The 20,865-nt window shown below is 38.8% G+C and overlaps 1 protein-coding gene across 1 annotated transcript in view; it reads left to right on the plus strand.

The window, feature by feature from the left end:
• The window catches only part of MED13 (mediator complex subunit 13), a 55,597-nt gene that overhangs the window by 13,010 nt on the left and 21,722 nt on the right, over window positions 1-20,865 (plus strand). Inside the window, exons 4-9 of the mRNA XM_080629741.1 lie at window positions 12,203-12,348; window positions 13,136-13,333; window positions 14,223-14,417; window positions 15,248-15,410; window positions 15,715-15,825; window positions 17,828-18,511. Coding sequence (XP_080485867.1) covers window positions 12,203-12,348; window positions 13,136-13,333; window positions 14,223-14,417; window positions 15,248-15,410; window positions 15,715-15,825; window positions 17,828-18,511 — 1,497 coding nt within the window. The remainder of the gene's footprint in view (window positions 1-12,202; window positions 12,349-13,135; window positions 13,334-14,222; window positions 14,418-15,247; window positions 15,411-15,714; window positions 15,826-17,827; window positions 18,512-20,865) is intronic.

Genomic DNA, 20,865 nt, shown 5'->3' on the forward strand with positions numbered 1-20,865 from the left:
ACTTGAAAGAAAATTAGAGCTGTTTTGGAGCAAAAGAAGCAGAAGCACATGTTTGTGTGTGTTTCTATTAGTACTTGTGAAATCCTGCTTTTAATTTACGTATAAACTTGTCCTTTAGTTCTAGGCATCTCTTTCTTCCCACTGGTCAGGGCAAATGTTTCCTCTCTGGGGTGTCCTTGTCCATCCATTTCTTCTGTGTGTTGTTGCTGTAAATCAATAGTAAAGAGTTTACTTCCAACTATTTAGGCCAATATTGTCTTGGCACAGTCTGGGCTTTCCTCATTCGAGGAACTGGTTTTCCAAATTGCCTTTTGAAACTAGCATTAGTTATGTCATGGCATCTCTTACAGTAATTCTATAAAGTGCTCTACAGCAGCCGGCAAAGCTGATGAAAGCTTTTAAAAATAAAATAGCAGTGTTTGTTTAATTTGGAGACTCTGATTCTTTTCTTTCAGAATGTCAGCATGCTTGATGAAAATAACTGAAGAAATTGTGTGCTTTACCCACACCACAACTTCATCAGAGGTAGTCCAGAACTATTGGAAAAATATGTAGAAAGATTAGACAGATCTGTGTAAGACAATTTCATGGCAGAGAAATCTCAATAGCTCAGTTCCACATGATATTCTTGAGTACTGGCTTTTATGAAACGAAGTAAAGGGAATGGCTGACAGATGTGCATACTTGTGGCAGATTTGGCTCATCCCTTCTAGGAATATCTAGAATTTGGATAATCCACACTCTCTGGAAAGTTGGACTGTTCAGAGGTATTGGTTCAAGCCTCTGCTGTTCCCAGCAACTTCCTGTGGGAGAAACCCAAATGATTGAAATAGGTGCTTTGGGATACCACCTCTGTGGCTAGAAAGTGTGTTTTTCTTCATCTCGGGCCCTGTTACTGTTCTTTTTAGTGCCTGCTTCCATCCCATATTATTACGTATGCTTTGCTTTCTTTGAGAATGTTCTCCGCATTAACATTTGGAAAGCCTGAGGTAGAATTCATGTGCCTGTATAACTGAAAGGCAGATACCGGGGATACAAAGTCTGTTACCAGACTGCTTCAGAGCACAGTTTATACTACTACATGCTTTGGTGTTTGGCCAGCTGCTATATAGACTGGTTTTCTGTGTATTGTAACTACAGATTTTTATAAGGTTGGTTGTTCTTGCTAGTAATCTTTAATTTCAAGGACTTTAGTTAGTAACTGAATAGTTGGTGCTCTTCGTGGTGGAGGTAACCTCTCAGTAGGTGCTTTCTGGAGCTGTGGTTGAGCTATGTGTGGGACTTTAGTCCTCCTTTTCCCCAGTGCTTCTCTTTGAAGGATGTGTGAATAGAGCTATTTCTTTCATTTGAAGCTGATCCCATCTGGGTTTTTCCGAGTTGTGTTTGAAAGCATGTGGTTCCGGAATGTGAGATTTTCTGTTATCTGTTCCCCCAACAATAGGAATTAGTAGAGTTGAATTTTTTTGTATCTACATAGTAGTGAAACAGGTGTAAGGCTGTGGATGTAAAGCTGTGGTTTCTAATAGGTGTTTGGCTGTGAGGACAGATCTTCAGGCAGCCGTGGCTTCCTGTCTGCTGCTGTATTGTTCTTCCTCCTTTTATAAGGTTATATTAAATTAATAAATAAAACCCTAAACCAACCAACCAAAATCCAAAAAAACCCATTTCATCATTGCATTGCATACATTTTAATTTTAAAGGGACCACAGTCCTCAGTGTTCATAAACTGTTGCCACTGTGACATGTGAATAGATGACCAAGAAACTAAGAATTAGATTATTTTAAATGTCTGCTGTTTAATTATGCTTAATGATGTGACTCCTAAACCAAGCAAACTTATTAAACTAGCCTCATATTATTAATAATGTATTATTCTAATGTATCTTAAAAATTTTGCCATGGAAAGAGTAAAAACCTCATCTGTTTGCATTCTGCAGTCACATGCTGCATGTTGACAAGGCTGCAAGGTAATAACCATGACCTGCTCTTCTCTCCCTCCCCCTGCTTCTCGCCAGTCTAAAACCAGCATTGAGAAAAGTGAGACAGTCATGTATTTGGTGAAATTTGATCTGTTAGAACAAGTCACGATTACCGTGCCTGAGGAAACTGTCTGAGGTTTTCAAGTATGCCAGTCCCACTTCTGTTTATAGATAGGGCAGGAATGGAGTTGCTGACTCTCTAAAGTGTGTGTGGTGGGCTTTTGTCATTGCCCGTTTATAAGTAGGCGATTCTCAGTTTTCAGGAATGGATGATGGGGGTCAGGAGGAGAACAGCAGTAGAATAAAACACAAATGAGAAAGTTTTGCTAATGGTCTGAGTTGTAACCAAACGAGGGGAAAAAAAATCATTGCCTCCATATTTGTCACAACCCTTTTCAATCACTTATAGCAAGGTAGATTACAGAAGCTCAGTGATGTGGTTTAAATGACTGTGTATTGAATTACAAAGTTTTCCAAATAGGAAGGTCATCCTCTTCTTTCTCCTTTCCAAACTATTGTGGTGTTATTGCTATGTTCAGAAATATGGTGGTGGTTGCTTTATTCCGAAATCCACCCTATAAATATAAGAGACAGAGATTGGGATCTGCTGCATCCAATTGTCTGTCTAGTTTTCTTGTTAGGCTGCTCAAATAACAGCCTTTGGATGAGACTTCCTCTTGCCAACTGGATGATAAAATAGTACTGTCTACTTGGAATAAATATGATTAGGAAACTTGTCAGATTAAACACCATTTTAGATACAACTCCTTAATGAAGATTTAATCTGACAGTCCTAATGAAACGAAAGTATGAACTGCTTATGTGGAGGATTTCCTCTGAAGTTTTGGTAAGAAGTGCAACTGGCTAAACTTTAACACAATCAAAATACCAGTAAGCAAATAATTGAGTAATCCGGAATTTGTGGGAGGATCTGATAGACAACTGAAAATCTGCAACACCAAAAGCCACTGTGTTGCTTGTATGGTTGCCATTTTTTTTTTCCCCTCTCATTGTAAATAGAGAGGAATATAACCAACTGCAGTGGGTGGCAGACCAGAACTTGCGTCTGACAAGTTCACTTAAAAAAACAAACCACAACCCCCCACCCCCCCCCAGAAAATAAAGCACCGCACACCCAAAACAAATAATAAAAAAACCCCCAAACCTTGTGGAAAACTAGAAGTGATAAGCTTATCATAGCTTACAAAATGAAACTTGCTGCACAGGTTTCACAGGTAATGCTGTTTCACATTAGTCTGGGTACAGGATTTTATAATGCCAAGCCACTGTAGTCTTAGTTTTTTCATGGAAATACTGTTTTAGCTACCTGATGTAAACAATAAATATGACTGCTGAAACATATTCATAGGTATAAATTTGGTATTGTTATAAGCATTTGTAAATGTAGTTACCTTGTTTTAAAGGTGTGATTGTCATAGTTCTCAGTATATGTATTTTTATTCTCCTTGCCTCATTCTGAGGTGAAACTAGCCACGCTGGCTGTGATCCCTGGGTTTGGTGCAAGTGTGTTGGCAAATCTGCAGTCTTGAATGGCTGTGGCCATTCCGAAACATGCAGAAATGTTTGTCTTGATAATGTAACAGCTTGAATGAGATCACCTATTGTCTGTTTGGTCTTCACTGCCTTCAAGGCAAAGGAATCCTCTCCTTCCAGTCCTGAGCCCACGTTTCTGCCTTTTCCCCCTGTTTGGCTGTGTTTTTCCCATTTCCCTTGGGTCTTCTTTCCATAGGAACAGAGTGGTTTGCTTCTTGATCCCTCTAGAATGATGCTGTGAATTATTATTAAGGAACAGATTGAGGTTTAGAACTAAAGCTCTAAAATGTTCTCATACTTGAGGGAGTTAAGGACACAAGAACAACGTGTAGCCACAGGTTTCACATTTAGTTCATGTATGTAATTCAACATCTTAATAGCTGAAAATAAGTGCTCTTCCTTGATACTGTTGGAATATTTTCTATTCAGTCTGTTCAACTCTTTTTGCAGTGTAAATTTCTTCCCTATGTTAATCTTTGAATCAAACAATGTCAACATTTTTTTACAACAGCTCTAATGAGGCTGTTCTGGCATCATGTCCCTGCAGGAGAGCAGGTGATGTTTTTCCTTTTACTGTAGACAGCTGGAATTGAGAGCTGCTGTAAGTAGGACAGTGCAGGATAAACAGCAGGAGCTGAGAGCATTGATCACATGATTGTCTCTTTGGAATATTGGGTTGCTACAGAGACTACAAGCAGACAAATTTAGCTCTTTACATCACAAAGCAGTTTTTTCATATTTAGCTTAAGTTACAGTGGTAGTTGGTTCATTAGGGAAGATGAAAAAATGATACGGCCCTTGGTTTTTAGGTTTCAACAATAAATCTGCGCTCTTTTTGTTCACTGAACAATAAGATAACAGAAAAACCATACAGGTACTTCAGACTTTGTTAAATGAAAATTCCATAACACGTTTCAATTTTGAACTTGAGGGGAAAAAAAAAAACAACCCTGGCTTAACAAGATGTTTGTAAATGTCTCAGAATGGAACAGAGCAGTACATTGAAAGCTGTTACACTGTCTTTCAAACAGAGTAATGTCTAGCTATTATCCATTTTCCAAATATGGTTTGGATTCTCATTCTTTATAGCACATGTATATTTTATTGCGAAAGCTCAAGTTCAGATAACTGAGATTTGCATCCTCAATAATTAAAGGATGCAAAAGTATAAGGTGATAGTTTATTAGTCTCACTTAAATTCTGAAATACTTTTTGTAGTATTGCTCATAATTGTTGTGTCTGGAGAAATAGACTTTATGTGTATACGTAAACTTCTAGTTTCATTCTGAAAAAATCAGTTTTGCTTCTTTGCAAGATGCCATGCTGGAGTTTCAACCTTGTTTTTGTTGGGATGAAGCTAAGCTCATTAAGAATGAAGTTAATTTACAAATGTGGATGTCTTTAAGGTAAATATGACCTGTTATGAAATACAGGTCACTGGCTACGTTTGTATTTGTTTTAGTGTGTTTAACTTGGTTATGGAATAAAAAAGTGTTTTTAACTCGCAGGTCTAACTAAAAACATTCTCAGCTATGTAAAGAGTATTTTGGAGAGCCTTTTGACAGTAGTCATTAATGATGTGCTTTGAACTGGAAGTTTTTTCTCCTTTGCTATTAGCTATGTTTTTTGCTTTGTGTTATCAAAATCAGCTTTCTGCTATATTTACCTTCATGACCACAGGGAGTTACTCAGAGATGCTTAGAAAAATGTCTGCTGTTCCATCTTTTTGTCAGTAGTTAGAGAAGCATCTGTGTTTTGAGATCTTATTACTTCATGTTAAGATACAGAATGTGTAACTTGCTAGAAAATGTAGATGTGCATTTGTTTAGATTTCTTTGTGCTTTCACATTAAGGATGTTAGTGCCACTGTGGCTGCTTGATGTGCAGATCTTGTGATGGGGCTGATACAAACTCTGATGTTGGAGGGGAACCTGTAGCCAAGGGCAAGAAAGGCACATTTGTGAATTGATTAATGATGATTCAAGCTCTTATCATAAGAAGTAGTACTGCAGTGTAATGAGAGCGTGTGATAGCCCGTTCTTCCTAGAGAACTAGGAACTAATTTCTCCTATCCTCCATTTGCCTCAGCCCCCAGCGCTTAAAAATCCAAATAGCTCCAAATAGCTAAAAGACAACCTGAGAGAGCTCATGAAGTGTGTAATCATTGAAACAACTTGTATATATTTGCCTTGTGGGTTTTCTCCTTTGGTGTTTGAGGTGTTTGTGTGTGTATGTTTTTTGTTTGTTGGTTTTTTGGCTTTTTTTTTTGTGATTTAAGAAATTAAAAAAACCTTTTTTTTTTCTTTTTTTCCTGGGAATGATTGTTAGTGCTGTGTTAATATAAATCTGATTTCAGTATTTTACTTCTTTCGTATTGTGCTTATTACAGCAAATTCATGTTTAATTTCTTACTCCTTTCTAGTCTGAATTAAGATGTGGAGTTTCATAATTCAGGATTATGGCTGGTATGTGGAAATTGAGAATGCCATGTTTAAAATAAGATGGGTTGTTGAAGCAGAGTAAGTGTGGTGGTGGCTGCATAGAAAGCTTCTTGTCATAAGTGTCATGAGCCCGTTGCAGTGTTATGGCTGTACCTGGAAGTATAAAGTCACAAAGCACCACTCTGAACACACGCTTACAAAGGAAAGGTGGTAGATGGGTTGTCTTGAGGGAGTTGCTTCCGCTTTTCTTCTGTTAGCTCAGAAAGCCTCAAGTGGCTTGGCAGCTTCACTCTTTCTTCTCCGTGATGAAAAGCCCTAGAGGGCTGCCTGACAAAGAACAAAGCGTGTGGCATAACGTATCATAGAACAGAGGACAGTGTAGTGCATGTTGAGCATGTGGTCAGGTATGTAATTCCTCGAGACTTACTCCTTGGCAGCTGTGTTTTGTTTCCTATCTTGTGCTGGTTGCTATAGTGTTGTCTCAACCTGGTTAAAGGAAAAAGAAGAAACTAACAACTGAATAGGAATGGTCTGAGGGCTTCATGGGGGGTGCGTGTCACTTTTTTTCCATTAAAACTTTTATTTCCACAAGAACCTATTTAGTTGCAGGACTCTGTTCTCCAGCCCAAGCATTTACTGTAGAAGGCAACTGTCACCTTTTAAAAAGGAGCTTCTCTGATACTTGAAATTTATTTAAGTGACATACAGAAATAGTCTGTAGTGAGGAATAACTATTTGGAGATGCTTCTATTTGGGCAGCTATGATGCATCGGTTGGGAACTCTCAGGTCTATTGCTGCTGCTGATAACTATTGTCAGCCAGTCATGATATATTGATTCGTGGTCAAAATGCCCCAAAGGGTTCTGGGTGCTGGCCAAAAGGTACCAATTTTTGGCAAACATGTTATAACAATCTGAAATAATGATGCATATTAATTAGCAACTTGAAACTCCTAACCAAGGTGTATTTTACCCCACTGAAGGTAAAGTCATAGAATCTTGATTGTAATGGCAATTTCTTCTGGGACAATAATTTTACTTTGCAATGTCCGTTTTTCTCGTGTAGGAAACGGCAGTAGGAAGTTTATGGTTTATAAGGGTATGGTCAGGGTTAGCAGAGCCTTGACTTAGGTATTCCTGGTTCAAACCAGAAGTAATTTAGGAAGGCAATCTAGGAAAATATGAGATAGTCATTATAAACAAAGAACAAACAAACAAAAAACCCCATTCTCTTTTTTAGTTGAAACATTTGGATGCTTTTCTGCATTTACTATTAAATGTGCTGTAGGTGTTTTAGTTGGAGACTCCTTTGTTGCTTCTGGTGTTGCAACCTCCTTGCCTTTAAGCTCTAGCGTGGGGCTGATTTGAAGTACGCAATCTAGTGAAGTGTGGATTAGTGAGGTTCTAATGCAGCTCATGTTTGTGAAGCACTTTGAAGATATAAAGCTCTACATAAGTACTAGTGTGGAGGAAAAAAAACCAGACCTAATTATCTTTTTATCAGGAAGGTATTTTCAGAGTTGCTAATGGAAATGTACAAATCTCATGTATATGTGAATTTTAGTGTGCCTTTCCCCTCCTACCCTTCAGTTTCTCTTACAAAGGTAGAAGTAGAAATTGTATTGAAATGGTTCAAATTGGTTTCTGTTTGTTTGTTTTCCCCCCACATAGAATCATAATTCTTTGTCTCTGAAACTAAACCATCTTTTTTGGTATGATTAGAGTGAAGAGGGAGTGTGAGGAAATAAATGTTATTTATACAGGTGCATTTTAATGAGGCCTAGGTGAGGACTATTTTGCTTAAAATTGCATCACTTCCAAATAGTGTAGCCTTTTTAAATTTTTATTTAATTTTATTTTTAAAGTTGCTTGCAGTGTTGAAATTAATTCTGACTGAGTTCTGGTGCGTTCAGGTCAAAATGCCTAAAGAACGCTCGTTCTGATGACACTTCATAACATTTGTATTCAGAGATCAGTTGGTGACTGGATTATTGATATTTAAGTTCTGTGATTAGAACTTTAATGAGATGAAGTCAATTAGTCATATTAATGGAGTAACTTCATATTCAGGTGAGAAAATGAGATTTTTGGGAAAAGAGGGTTTTTGTTTTCAGAATTTTCTGTTACAACTCCGTCCTCTGCCCTTCTCTCTCCCATGTGCACATGCAGCAATACCTCATCGTAATTGTTAAAGTACCACAAAATAAACAGGCTGGGGAGGGTATCAACACTACCCCTAAGACAAGCCATTATTTTTTATTGCTGTATCTGCACCTTAAGGACTTCCCTGATTCTCTCTCCATGCAGGATGGAAGTTCTGAGCGTTGAGGTGGTTTTAAATACTTCAGTCCTGACACGTTCTGCACAAATTATCTGGTGATCTTCTGAGCTACTTAAAATGTCTGCAAATAAAAGCATAGGGTGAACCCTGCATTAGCAAGCAGGAAACCACCAGCTTGCTCTCTGTTGTGTCCTTGACTGAATGGTGAAGGTAATTTGCCTGTTTACCCCAAAGTGATAAGTAGGTAATTTTTTTTGCCTGATTAGGACTTTTGGTTGTGAGGTGAGTTATTGAGAATAGGAGAGACAGACTTAAAGAAAGAATGGAGAAAGATATATATGTGTGTGTATTGTTTTTAACAGGTTATTATAAGGTTTGAGAAGATTCCTCCTAAGCTGAGGTTGAGGTGGCACTGCATACTAGCAGTCAGTCCGTAGAAACGTAAGGAATTTGAGAATGTACAAAATTATTAATAATAAAAAATAGTTTCTTACAAGGTCCATAAAATGGTGTGTGTAGGTGCATCCAGTGACTTACAGCTCTGGTTCTTTGTTTTCCTTCCTCCTGTTCTCCACTTCCCTGCAAAGAAGCTTCATGTGGGTTTGATTTTCTTTTTTCCATTAGGATTCTTCATTGTTTTTCTTGCGATTATTTCCCTTGCACTGATATTTCCTAAAGTTTTGTAACCTAGCAGAAATTAGGGTGTTAAATGTGGCGAAGCATGACTAGCATGACTAAGTAGGAAGAAATCGAATGCTGTGTTTGAGTCAAGTGTTAGTTTTGCCTTTCATGTTAACCTTTAGTTTAAAGATGACACCTGTTTTCAGGAGATACTGTTTGCACTGTGCGGGAATCGGTTTCCCCTGGCTTGTGCTTAAGGACAGCAAAGGTTTTTACTACATATTTTTATGATAAAACAATATTATCCTATTGTGTGTAACATGACTTTGCTGCACCTCAGAAGGTACCAAGGCAAAACCCTAAGGTGGTGTGCATCATTTTGCTGTTGAGCACTTAAATTGATAACCAGAATTAGTGAAAATTGTATAACATTTGGATTTTCTAGAATGAATGGTGCCACAGTGGACCTGCTCTCCCTGCTGTGCCCTTAGCATTCTCACAGCTCACATGCCAAGGCTGGCTGAATGGTGTCAGTGACAACAGCGGCTACTCTCTTACTTTATTATTATTTTGTTGGAAACCTCTCCTGCTGAGTAGGGCAAGAAAGGAGCTCTAATTTTGGGGGTTGTTTTTGTTTCTGTTTTTGATTTGGCTTTTGCATGGTGACCTTGAATTTTGCTTGCTACCTCTTAGGACTAGTTTCACAAGAGGAATGGGTTGAAACACTTCTGTTATTATGCTGATGCTTCTTTTTGTCTCAGTTCCATCAGATAATGCAACAATTGTCCACCCTTTATCTGTGCAATAATGCAGTGTTTACCAAAGACACAGCTTTCCTGCATTTAAAGTGTATTTAAAGAATATGTGCTTTTGTTTTATTTAAACTTTGCCTCACTTGTACTGAACTCCTAAATTGCTACGTTTTGCTTGGAACCAAGAGCACCTTCCACTCTTTCACCTTAAATCATCCAATATGATATTAAATTTGATTTGAAAATAAATATTCAACTATTTGCACAAGGATTGAATTTTGATCAGATTCCCATATAGGAATTTAGTGGTGTTTGCTAGCCACCTGACTTGACTTGAGCTTGAACACATCAACAAGGTGCTTATCTCTATCATCACTCCATTTTGGAAACTAACTTTACTGGGATTCCTAAGCAGTGTGTTATTTCATCTGCAAGTAGGTATCCTGTCCAGAGCTGACCAGCTGAAACAGTTGTGCTAAGTAGCTGTTAATGGAGAGTGATAATTTGCTCATCTGGATCCTGCCTTTTTTTATTCCTAAAGCACAATTAAATGGAGCAGCAGAGCAGCCACCACCACAGGCTTGATGCACCCTGAAAACTGCTGTGCTTTGGTCAGGGCCAGCTGCTCGGAGCAGTTCCTCATCCTCATGCCTGCTTTGTTACTGTCATAAAAAACGTGCTGCACTTCCTGTTCCTCCTTGAACGGTTTGTGGGTTCTCTCATCCTTGAAATGTTTTAGGTCCCTAATTTTAAACCTGCTGCTAGGCAAAGCCGTGTGCCTGATGCTGTCGCCTTCTTGCTTCTCATTGTGGCAACTGCCCTGGTGGCTGCTCTTTGAGTCATTGGGGTGAGACTCAGTAAACCAATTTATACATTGGTTTATATAAACCTGCCTGTGCTGATCCCAGAATTCTCTTTTTTCCTATACCATCTATCTCCAGGTGGAGGAAAGAAGCATCTTGGAAATGCCACTAAGGATGTATCTAGTAACTGCATGTGCAGAGGTTGCACTTTAATAAGGCTGCTCAGGTGCTGGAGTTTCTGTTCTTTGTGCTCTGGAGCTCTGTTTGTCTCTCTTTCAGGAATGCAAAACCTTGCATTCTGCTGCTGTAGACCAAGCAATGCAAGCATTTCAGGAGGTCAGACAGCATGCACACAGTCCTGGGCCTTAGTTGCCGGGGTCTAATTTTATTTTGGGGGGAAATAGTCGTGTTGCATTCATACAGTCTTTCTAGGCTACAGTCATTCACAGAGTGTCTCTTCCATTTGGCCTTGCAAAGAATGCACCAGTTTTTGCTGTTTCGACTAACTGAATTTTGTCTGTTTCCTTTGACTTTTGTTGTTGTGTTTTTCCTTTCCCTGAGACTGAGCAAGTGCCTGATGCTTCCCTTCTTACAGAGAAGGATTTCTTTTCTCTTCTGTAGTTTATGAAGTACTTTTAAAGTTCTCCTTTACTTTCCTTCTTCCATTACTGACATGGTGGACCTAATTTCAAATCCAATGTGAACAGCATCTGCTTGCTTTTAAGCTTCGGTTCTTTTCCTATGGGATTGTATTAGTCTGGCAGACACTTGAGAGAACCCGTAGCTAATACAACTGAAAATGGCTGTGCCTGTCCAACTTCTTTAAAAAGAAGAAAAAAAAAAAGTGTTTTCAGATGGAGCTGAGTATGAAGATGTACCAGTGCTGTGGTGTCCTGACAGGGAACTGCTGGTCTGCCTTTCGGCTGTATTCCTGCCCTTTATGAAGGAGATGTGTTTATTGTTGGGGTGTCTTGCTGTACAGGACTGGGTTTGTTTTGTTTTTTCTCAAACACTTTGGACTGAGAGAAGCATCAGTGAAGCATCAGACATTAAACATCGATACTTGCTTTAATGACTTCAACAATGACTTGAATTTTGTCTTTTCTTAAATTAATTTTATCTTCCCTTTCGTGTGGATACCGGATTTAATTTTTAGTGACTTGATTGGCTTCAGGAGCATGGAGATAAGATTCAGTTTTTAAAACCAAAACCAACACTTCTCAAAGCTGTTGCCATTCTTCTTGCTTTTAAATAAGTGAATTGTTGGCTAATACTAACTATAAATCTTAAAGTATAAATTTTGCTTAGTTGGTCTGTGACAGGAAAACCTAGCTATGACCTCACTAAAATGAGCCTAGGGCTCAGAAATATTTGTATAGAATTTAAATAAATAGACATAAAAGTAATGAGTTGTAGGGTTTTTTTTTTTTGTCTTGCAAAATATTATATTTTAAATTTCATCCAGAGTTCAAAATATAAAGTGTGAGTCTAAAGAGATTGGAAACCTGGTGTCTGTTTTCAAACTGATTGATCTTTGGTTTTGTGTCTAATGCTGGAATACTTTGTAAATGCTCCAATATGTATTAGCATATGTATTTAGCACCTCTTGCTATTTAGATAGAAGGGATTTTTGGTTACTTCATTAATAAATATTTTGGGAGGAAATGCCTTCAGACTAGTTGAGAAAGCCATCAACTTCTTTGAGGTTCTATACTTACGAATTTTTTCCCTCCCTTCCAACCTCTGCACCCTCCCCATTTCTCTTTACCCAGCGAGCACTTGTCCTGCTCATTCACCTTCTTCTTACATGGAGATAGCAACGTTTGCACCAGTGTGGAGATCAGTCAGCATCAACCTGTGTACCTGCTCAGTGAAGAACACCTCACTCTTGCCCAGCAGTCAAACAGCCCTTTTCAAGGTAGGTTTTGCCAGTCAGTGGCGGGTATTAAAATGGATCAGTGCTTCCAATTGCATAGAATGAAGACTTCTGGCACAGAGTGGAAGGGGGAGAAGAGGTCTTACCAGTTTTGTATTGATCAAGCATTCTCCCCAAATGTCCCCTCTTTTAGAAATCTATTTCTGACTCAATATTCTTAACCTATTCGTTCTCCCTACCCATTCTTATTTGGCTCTTCCTTTCCTGTAAATTCCTTTGGTTCCACCAGCAGATGCAGGCTATGTTCTCAAAGACAAAGGAGTGATGAGGCCTGAGTCTGGTTAGTGGGCTGTTTGATCATTCCCTGTCTTAGGGAATGTCTGACTTGTGTTGGAAGTCAGTTCTACTGCATGACCACACTGCTGTTGTTTATTAATGCTCAGTGTCCAAACTTGCTCTTTTTGAATGCAATTTACCAGTAGCTGTGCTTTCCTAATGTGGACAAGACTAAACATGAAATGGATTACTTCCCTGGGTATACGTTGTTGTAACTGTACCAAGCAGGATGAAAGGATGAGGAAACAGCTTAACTCTGACAGAATTTGAAATAGTATTTCTTTATCCCACCTGTATGCTGGTACATACATTTACCAATGTGTACCTATTACCAAAAACTTCCGTAGTGTAGTAAAACATGAGCAGGGTGCATTTTTGACTTAACAACGGTAAGTTATTTGGTGTGGCTGAAATAACAGTAACACTGTTTCAGTGGGGAAGAGTGAATTTTGTTTGGACATACTCTCCAATGTATTTTTATATATCTTTTTAGTTATTCTAAGTCCCTTTGGATTAAATGGCACGCTCACAGGGCAGTCATTCAAGCTTTCTGATTCATCGACAAAAAAGCTTATTGGTGAATGGAAACAATTCTATCCTGTCACATCCAACTTGAAGGAGGGATCTGAGGAAAAACAAGAAGACATGGATTGGGAGGATGATTCTTTAGCTGCTGTTGAAGTCCTTGTTGGTTAGTACTGTGATTACCTTCTACTGAAATAATCTGGATGGTTCGGTCTGCAATTCTGAATGCATTTTATTCCTTTTTTTTAACTATTTCCAACTGCTGTTGGTCTTCTGTTTTTTCTGTTTAATGCTCAGGACTATGTAAAATGAGTTGTTGGTTAAAGCGGGGTTCGCAGACCTGTTAGGAGGAGGTTTTTTCTTTGTGCCCTGAGAAACAAGATTGTTTTTTGAAATAAATACGTAAAGTATAATCGAAACCCCCTAGGCTGTCTCCATTGACATCGGAGGTGCATCACAAGTACCTGTTTCAGGTTCTGTGCAAATTCAAACGGAACAGGGAGGTCTTCAAACCTGCAGTCCTGGAGAACTTGATGTATTCGGGCAGTGCATTTATCTGCTGCTGTTCCTAAAAATCTAAGCCCCTGGGACGCAGTAGTTTGTTCCTCTCCTGTGGGCTATTGACCTTTGATTTGCCAGCTAACATAATCATTTCTCTGTAATGAGTGTTACAAGCTTGTATTGCAGGGAGGGCTGGAGACCCTGACGATGGGGAGGGGAATCTTGTCAGTTTTACATGGTACTAGAAAGTATATTCTCAGTCTTGTTTTCAAAACAAAATGATAGAAGCGAGCAGTAGCATGGTAGGTACCAGGGCTGTCTTTGCCTGTATATACAAAGCCATTTTCATTCATTCACCCAAATCTTCTGTATAAAACAAGCCATAAAGTAATGATGAGGGTGACAACAGATACTTTTTGCCCAAGAATGATGCATTAGTAGGTAGAAAGGGTAGGTAAACTTGTGAGTGATGGGTAAAATGATCCAGTTGTTGATGATTTTTGAATGTAAAGTTTTGGTGAACAGCTGTAAAATGGACTTGCTCTTTATTGCAGCTGGTGTGCGAATGGTATACCCAGCATGCTTCGTTCTAGTTCCCCAGACAGACATCCCTGCCCCTAGTACTGTAGGGGCATCGCACTGTTCAACTACTTGCTTGGGTGTCCACCAAGTGCCTGCTTCCACAAGAGATCCTGCCATGTCTTCAGTAACTCTCACTCCACCAACGTCTCCAGAGGAAGTTCAAACAGGTATTATAAAATCAGCTTTAGTATGTGAGGAATCATTTTGATGGCTTCTCCTTTAAACCTAGCAATGGTTGGAAAGGATTCAGATGTTCTTTGTGCAGCTGACATCATATTTCTTTAGTCATAAGACTGTTATAGTAAAACCAATTTTTATTGTTCAGTTTAGTGCAAAATTAACTTAAACACTTTTGTAAGTTGCTGAAATCAGGACCGCTTTTGTACTGAATGTTGTCATCAGCCATTAGAGAGCAAAGAGATGGTTTTGGTCTTCTTCCCAGTTCAAGGAAGACTCTTTGTAGTTAGGTTTCCAGTAAGGCTGTGAGCCGTCTGAACTGTGTGAGAGTAGTGGTTATGGTAAACCACTCTAAGTCAAAGTCAGTCAAAGTGGGTAAGGCTCACTGATAGTTTCACGTGGCTTTGCATACAGTTCTTGTGCAGAAGAGGTTTTGGTTTTTTCCCCAAAGTCTCCTATTACCTTAGTCTGACCTTTCTTTTTTTTCTTTGTTTGGGTTTTTAAAATAATAATATTACTAAATTTGCTGACAGGTAGCTTTGCTCAAGTTATTTTCTTCAGGTCTATAGTTCCTTGGAAGACAAAGACCAGTTCTAAATATATATGATGGTTGGTTTGTTTTTTTTTCCTTGGGAGGGAAGCATGTTACAATAATCTGAACCAAACCCACATTTTTTTTATTTATTTATAATTTCCTAAGTGGAAGTAAGAAGATACTTTTCTTCCTAAGATGTTTCTGTGGTGATTGAATAGGAGTAATAGTGGTTGTGAGCATATTGCCACATTGCCTAAAACTATTTCTTCTCATGCTCCTTTTCAGTTGATGCTCAATCTGCCCAGAAGTGGGTGAAGTTCTCTTCAGTTTCTGATGGATTCATCTCTGACAGTACCAGCCATCATGGTGGCAAAATACCTAGAAAGCTGGCCAACCAAGTGGTAGACAGAGTTTGGCAAGAATGCAATATGAACAGAGCACAGAACAAGTACGTTCTCATTTTGTGAAGCTAAAAATACCCACGGTATCTTGTGTATTCATTGCAGAAAGTAGTTCTGTTAAAGATGTGGTGACTGCTAATAGAAGATTCTTTACTCTTAGTACTAAAACATTTTGAAGAAGTTAATTTGTTCCTAAGTAGTAGTTTTAGTTCTCATTTTAATATGTTAGTAAAAGGATATTTAGAATTTCTTTGCTGAATCTGGTGTCACAAAACCACTGTTGAGGTATGACAGAAGATAAGGGAAGAACGTATGTTGATCCCAAATAATTCTCCCCATATTGGATCATAGGAGGAAGTATTCTGCTACTTCAAATGGCTTGTGTGATGAAGAGACAGCTGAAAAGATAGCATGCTGGGATTTTGTTGAAGCCACGCAGAGGACAAATTGCAATTGTTCAAGGTACAGTACTTGGCAAACCCGCAGTCCAACAATGTACATTGAGATTGAAGTGCTCAGGAGAGGGCTCGTGATGAGTCCTTTAGGAGTAATTAAGCAATAGCTGCTTGTAGGGAAGCGGTAACAAAATTTGTATCTCATCTCCTAAATGTCATTGTAGGTCTTGAAACTCTGCCCAATAAGATTATGCAGAGGTTTTATTCAAGTGAATCATTGGAGTTGACCTGCTGGCAGTTCAGTGACTGTTCTTGAGTCTTGGGCTGGAATTCCTTAGGCTTGTAGAAACTATCTCTGGGCAACTTTCTTTGGCAGCAATGGAAAGGGAATGCCTATTTATTTAGGAATTAAGAACCTTTTCTACAGGGCTGTGACATCAGCCTTGAAGGGAGAAAGCTGTTAATCAAGAGCAGGATGATTGTAGCATTGTGTCTAGAAGAATATGAGAAAGAACCCCAAACTTGCTTTACTTTTTGTGAAATTTTCATGGATGCTTGTATATAAAACTGCTTTTCTGTGAGGTGGTTGGCGGTATGTATTTTTTGTATTAGATGGAGGCGGGGGAAAAGGGTCAAAGCACAGGGGGAACGTCTGAATTCAACTTCCAGGTTTTGTTATGACTTTTGTTTTGAAACTGTGCAATGACACAGACTGTTAATACAGGGGTTTAAATAAATGGAAACATTCATCTCAGTGAACTCTCAATTTCTGTACTTATGGCAGAGTACTAATCTTTAGGTGACTGAAGTGTTGCAAAGGTTTAAACACTTTCTCTGATTTAAGTGTCACACTGATTACTTTGCAATGAATATTGGCATCTTAAAAATTAATGTCTGGAGGATGTAACATTTTGAAAGAAGTACATTTTTTTTCCCCTTTATTGAAATGGTTGGTTGAAATTCCGTGGAAACACTGGAAATACGCTCGTCCTGAGACGAGCTGAGAGATGGAGGAGGATTAAATATTCTGTTACAGGAAAATTCAGATATGATAGCACTTGTTAAGAGAAAACAATCAATGAACCGTGTGAGGTGTGTATTAGAAATCTGCAGTTGCCTAAAGAGAAATTGCAAAGGCTTAAACCCCCTTAGTGTTCTCTGTGTTTTGAATTCTAAGCAGTGAAAAACGTGTATGTGTATGAGAGTTAAAAGTAAAAATAGATTTTGATACCTCTTACCTTTTTTTTTTTTCTGCTTTAATACTGGTTTGTTGGTTTTTTTTTAGTTGAAAAGTTGCATGTTTCTTAACTTTGCTAATGGAAGAGTGGCAAAGAATGCCAGGCACTAAGGATGCACGTGCGGTTTATTAAGTGCAGTAGCTTAATCATAAACATTTCATTCTAGACTTTGATATTTCATGTCTCTGATTCTGTCAGATGATCTATAAAGTTTCCATCTTGAACTTCTAGACAGTGTTCAAATGCATTTACACCGCAAAACACCTACATTAACCAGTTGAGACACTGAGTTTTTCTTTTATCCACACTTGCCAAATTTGTCAATAAATAGCTGCAAAAGCTTTAAAATAGCTTTTGTAGGACTGAGCTTCTCTTCTAGGTTCTTGATTTTAATTCTCCACTCCTTAACCCATAGACTTGGACAGCACCGTTGGTTAGTATTGATACCTGAATTCAGGAAGTCATTCTCCAATTCATACGTTGTTCTACTGATTCATCAGTGTTGGCAGAAGTTAAATGTGAGAACGTGTTCCTGTGACTATTTCTGTTAAAATACTGTCTTTAGTTATGAGGATTGTGTGTGTTTTGCTCATAGGACAGCTTTTCCAGCTTTTTTAAATGGTGTCCTGAAAATCTTGCAGTGCCACTTGGGTCATTCAAGTTAAGTTATGGTCAGAAAGAAGCAGCTTGACTTCAGAATGGTATCGGTTTCAGGCTTCTATAATCAGCTGTTTAATGGCTTAGAAGCAGGTTTTTAGCTGGTGAAAAGGAACATGATGGACATATTTGAAAGATTAATGTGAAGTATTTTCTCCTGTATTAATTCTGCAGGCACAAAAATCTCAAACCAAGAAATTCAGGTCAACAGGGGCAGGCACCACCTGTGGGCCAACAACAGCAAGCAGCTCCAAAGCACAAGACAAATGAGAAGCAAGACAAAGGGGATAAGCCACAGAAACGCCCTTTGACTCCTTTTCATCATCGTGTATCTATCAGTGATGATGTTGCCATGGAGGCAGATTCAGCGAGTCAGAGGCTTGTGATGACTGCACCAGACAGTCAAGTGAGATTTTCAAATATCCGAACTAATGATGTAGCAAAGACTCCTCAGATGCATAACGCTGAAATGGCAAATTCACCTCAGCCACCACCACTTAGTCCTCACCCGTGCGATGTAGTTGATGAAGGGGTAGCTAAAGCTCCTTCTACTCCTCAGAGTCAACATTTCTACCAGATGCCAACACCAGACCCCTTGGTTCCCACAAAAACAATGGAAGACAGACTCGATGGCTTGTCTCAGCCTTTTCCAGCTCAATTTCCTGAAGTTATAGAGCCTACAATGTATGTTGGTACTGCAGTGAATTTGGAGGAAGATGAAGCTGATACTACTTGGAAGTATTATAAAGTTCCAAAGAAAAAGGATGGGGAATTCTTACCACCTCAGCTTCCCAATGATAAGTTGAGAGATGATCCAGTAATACCTGCTGGACAGGAAAACCTAACATCAGTTACAGAGTAAGTAGTGCTTAATATCATAGTAATAACCTGAGAAAGTGAGGAAACTGAATGGCCAAAGGCAGGAGTATAAGCAGTAGTAAAAGCTCTGTATAAGCAAGCTTGTCACTAAAACAGAATGTTGTTCTCGTCAGCTCGAGCAATAGCACTGAGTGTGTGAGCATAACTGTCTGTGCTATCTGAAATGTGAGCACGAAGCACAGTCAAGTGTGTAGTAAGACTTTGCAGCTTTTTCTCATTAGAACTCTGATTTAGCAGGTGGTAATGAAGTTTATTTTTCTACTGTAAAATTAATCTGTAGCCAAATTATGCCTATTTGGGACTTAAAGTTATAGTGTCCATTTCCACTCCCCTTCCCCCAGTAATTTTCTCATTATAATATCTGCTTTCTTCATTACTTGAAGAAAGCATGGGTGGTCTCAGCTGCAGACTTATCCTATTAAAAATGAAGTTTCTTGTACCTCAGTTCTGCTCTTTATTCAGAAGAGCTGGTATTTTAAACAGCTGATGGGAACAAGGAAGCTAACCTGGTTTCCTGGTAGGTGTTAACTTTAACGTAGGCTGTGGCTACTTTCTAATGTCAGAAATTTCTCTTTGGAATCAGTGACATCAACTGGTGTTCTCACACATGGTGCATTCTCTCCATGGTGTTCAAAAAGCATAAAGATTTGATGTTATCATTCAAAGAAAACAAGTGACCAGTGTGTCTCCTGTTACTGCTCGTGGACCTCAGCTTGTATGAGAAACCCTCATTTATTAAACAAAGCTTGTCTAACTTGAAGAAATATTGAGACATTCAGACTAGATCCTTGTTAGAACCTCGGCCTTTGAGCTACAGGAAATGTATTTGAGAATGTTGATTTACTTGTTTAATATTATCTTAACATAAGCTAATATTGTCATGAAGTAACATATGTGTAGTCTATAACTGTTTTAAAAAAAAGAGGGTTGTTGAATAAGTACAATTTATGCTTGAAAGCTTGTGTTATTTAGCACCAGGTTTTGAAATGTTCTACTCTGCTGAATTAGTCACTTTTCTCATACTGCCTAAGTGTTAATAAATTATGGAGCTTCGAGGCAATGGGGGAAAAAAAGCAGCACTGGTGGTTTTGTGTTAAAACTTAGGTTTGAGCTCTGGTTTACTGCAGAATAAATCAACATGGATTTTTTTCTACCAGTGAAAGCAAAACCAAACTCCCCTTAAAAGGCCACCACCACTACCAAAAATAACCCAGAGCCCCCACCAAATAAAAAAAAAACCCCAAACTTAAGAACAACAAACCCAAAAGAAAACCACTTGGCTGTGACTTCTTTGCTGTTATACTGCGTAAGAAATTCTTCTTGTCATCCACCTTTTACGGTGCTTCCTTGAGAGGATGTCCTGTAGGAAGGGGATGGTAATAGGAAGCCCCAGGTGCTGACAGGGCTGTCCATAGCATTCTAAACTTAACGGGACTGGGACCTGGATCCAGAGGTGACAAACTTGGGCTTGGGGATGTGATCAAGGGTTAAAAAATGCATCTCAAATGCCCCCAGAATTGCCTCTCTCAACTCACTTGCTGTTGATTACTTTGGTCCAATTATCTTTTTCCTGTTCAGGTGGAAGGAGACTCTTAATGTGATCAGCATCAAATTACTGAAGCTGTTTTTTCGGAGTCAGTGTACTCAATTTGTACAAGAGTTGAAGTAGCTACTCCCAAGACTGAAATTTTATGTTGATTTTTGTTTCATTGCTGGCAGTGGAAAGCCACTGATGGCAGTCACCTTGACTTTGCTGGGTAGGAAAGCTACAAGAAGTAAATATGCTGTAGCTGTTGGTCTGTTCTCATACACAGTTTTGTAGCCATATCTTTTGTGTTCACTGTTTAAGAGTTTACATTAGCTCTAGTGCACGTCTTGACTCTCTCAAGATGTGCATTTATAGGATTTTTCGTGCTGTTCTTTTTTGCCTTGAATTCATTTCAGCCAACCAGAAAGAGAAAGATATGCTCTACTTCAAAACTTGCTTTTTTCTGTCCAAGCCACGGTCTGTCCTTGTATGGCTTCTAGTTTGATTTAACAACTTATTGAATGTATTTCTCTCTTCCCTCCTCCCTGAGTATCTGACAATTTCTCTTCCTCTGTGGTCAAAAATACTGGAAAGCACTCCTTGCTTTTGTTATATATTTTTTCTGGTGTTTAATTCCTTGTTCATAGAAAGTCATTCCCATCTTTTATTCTTTTCAACTCCATTGAGTGCTACCCCACATGTAAGTGCCAATGGTGCTTGACACAAAGCCACCCATATTGCACTGTTGGCTGGGGCAGTCGTGCTATGGTTGTCATGCCTAAACCAAGATTTTATTGAGAGTGGA

This window comes from Psittacula echo (assembly GCF_963264785.1).
Source record: "Psittacula echo genome assembly, chromosome: 15".
NCBI classification, from domain to species: domain Eukaryota; kingdom Metazoa; phylum Chordata; class Aves; order Psittaciformes; family Psittacidae; genus Psittacula; species Psittacula echo.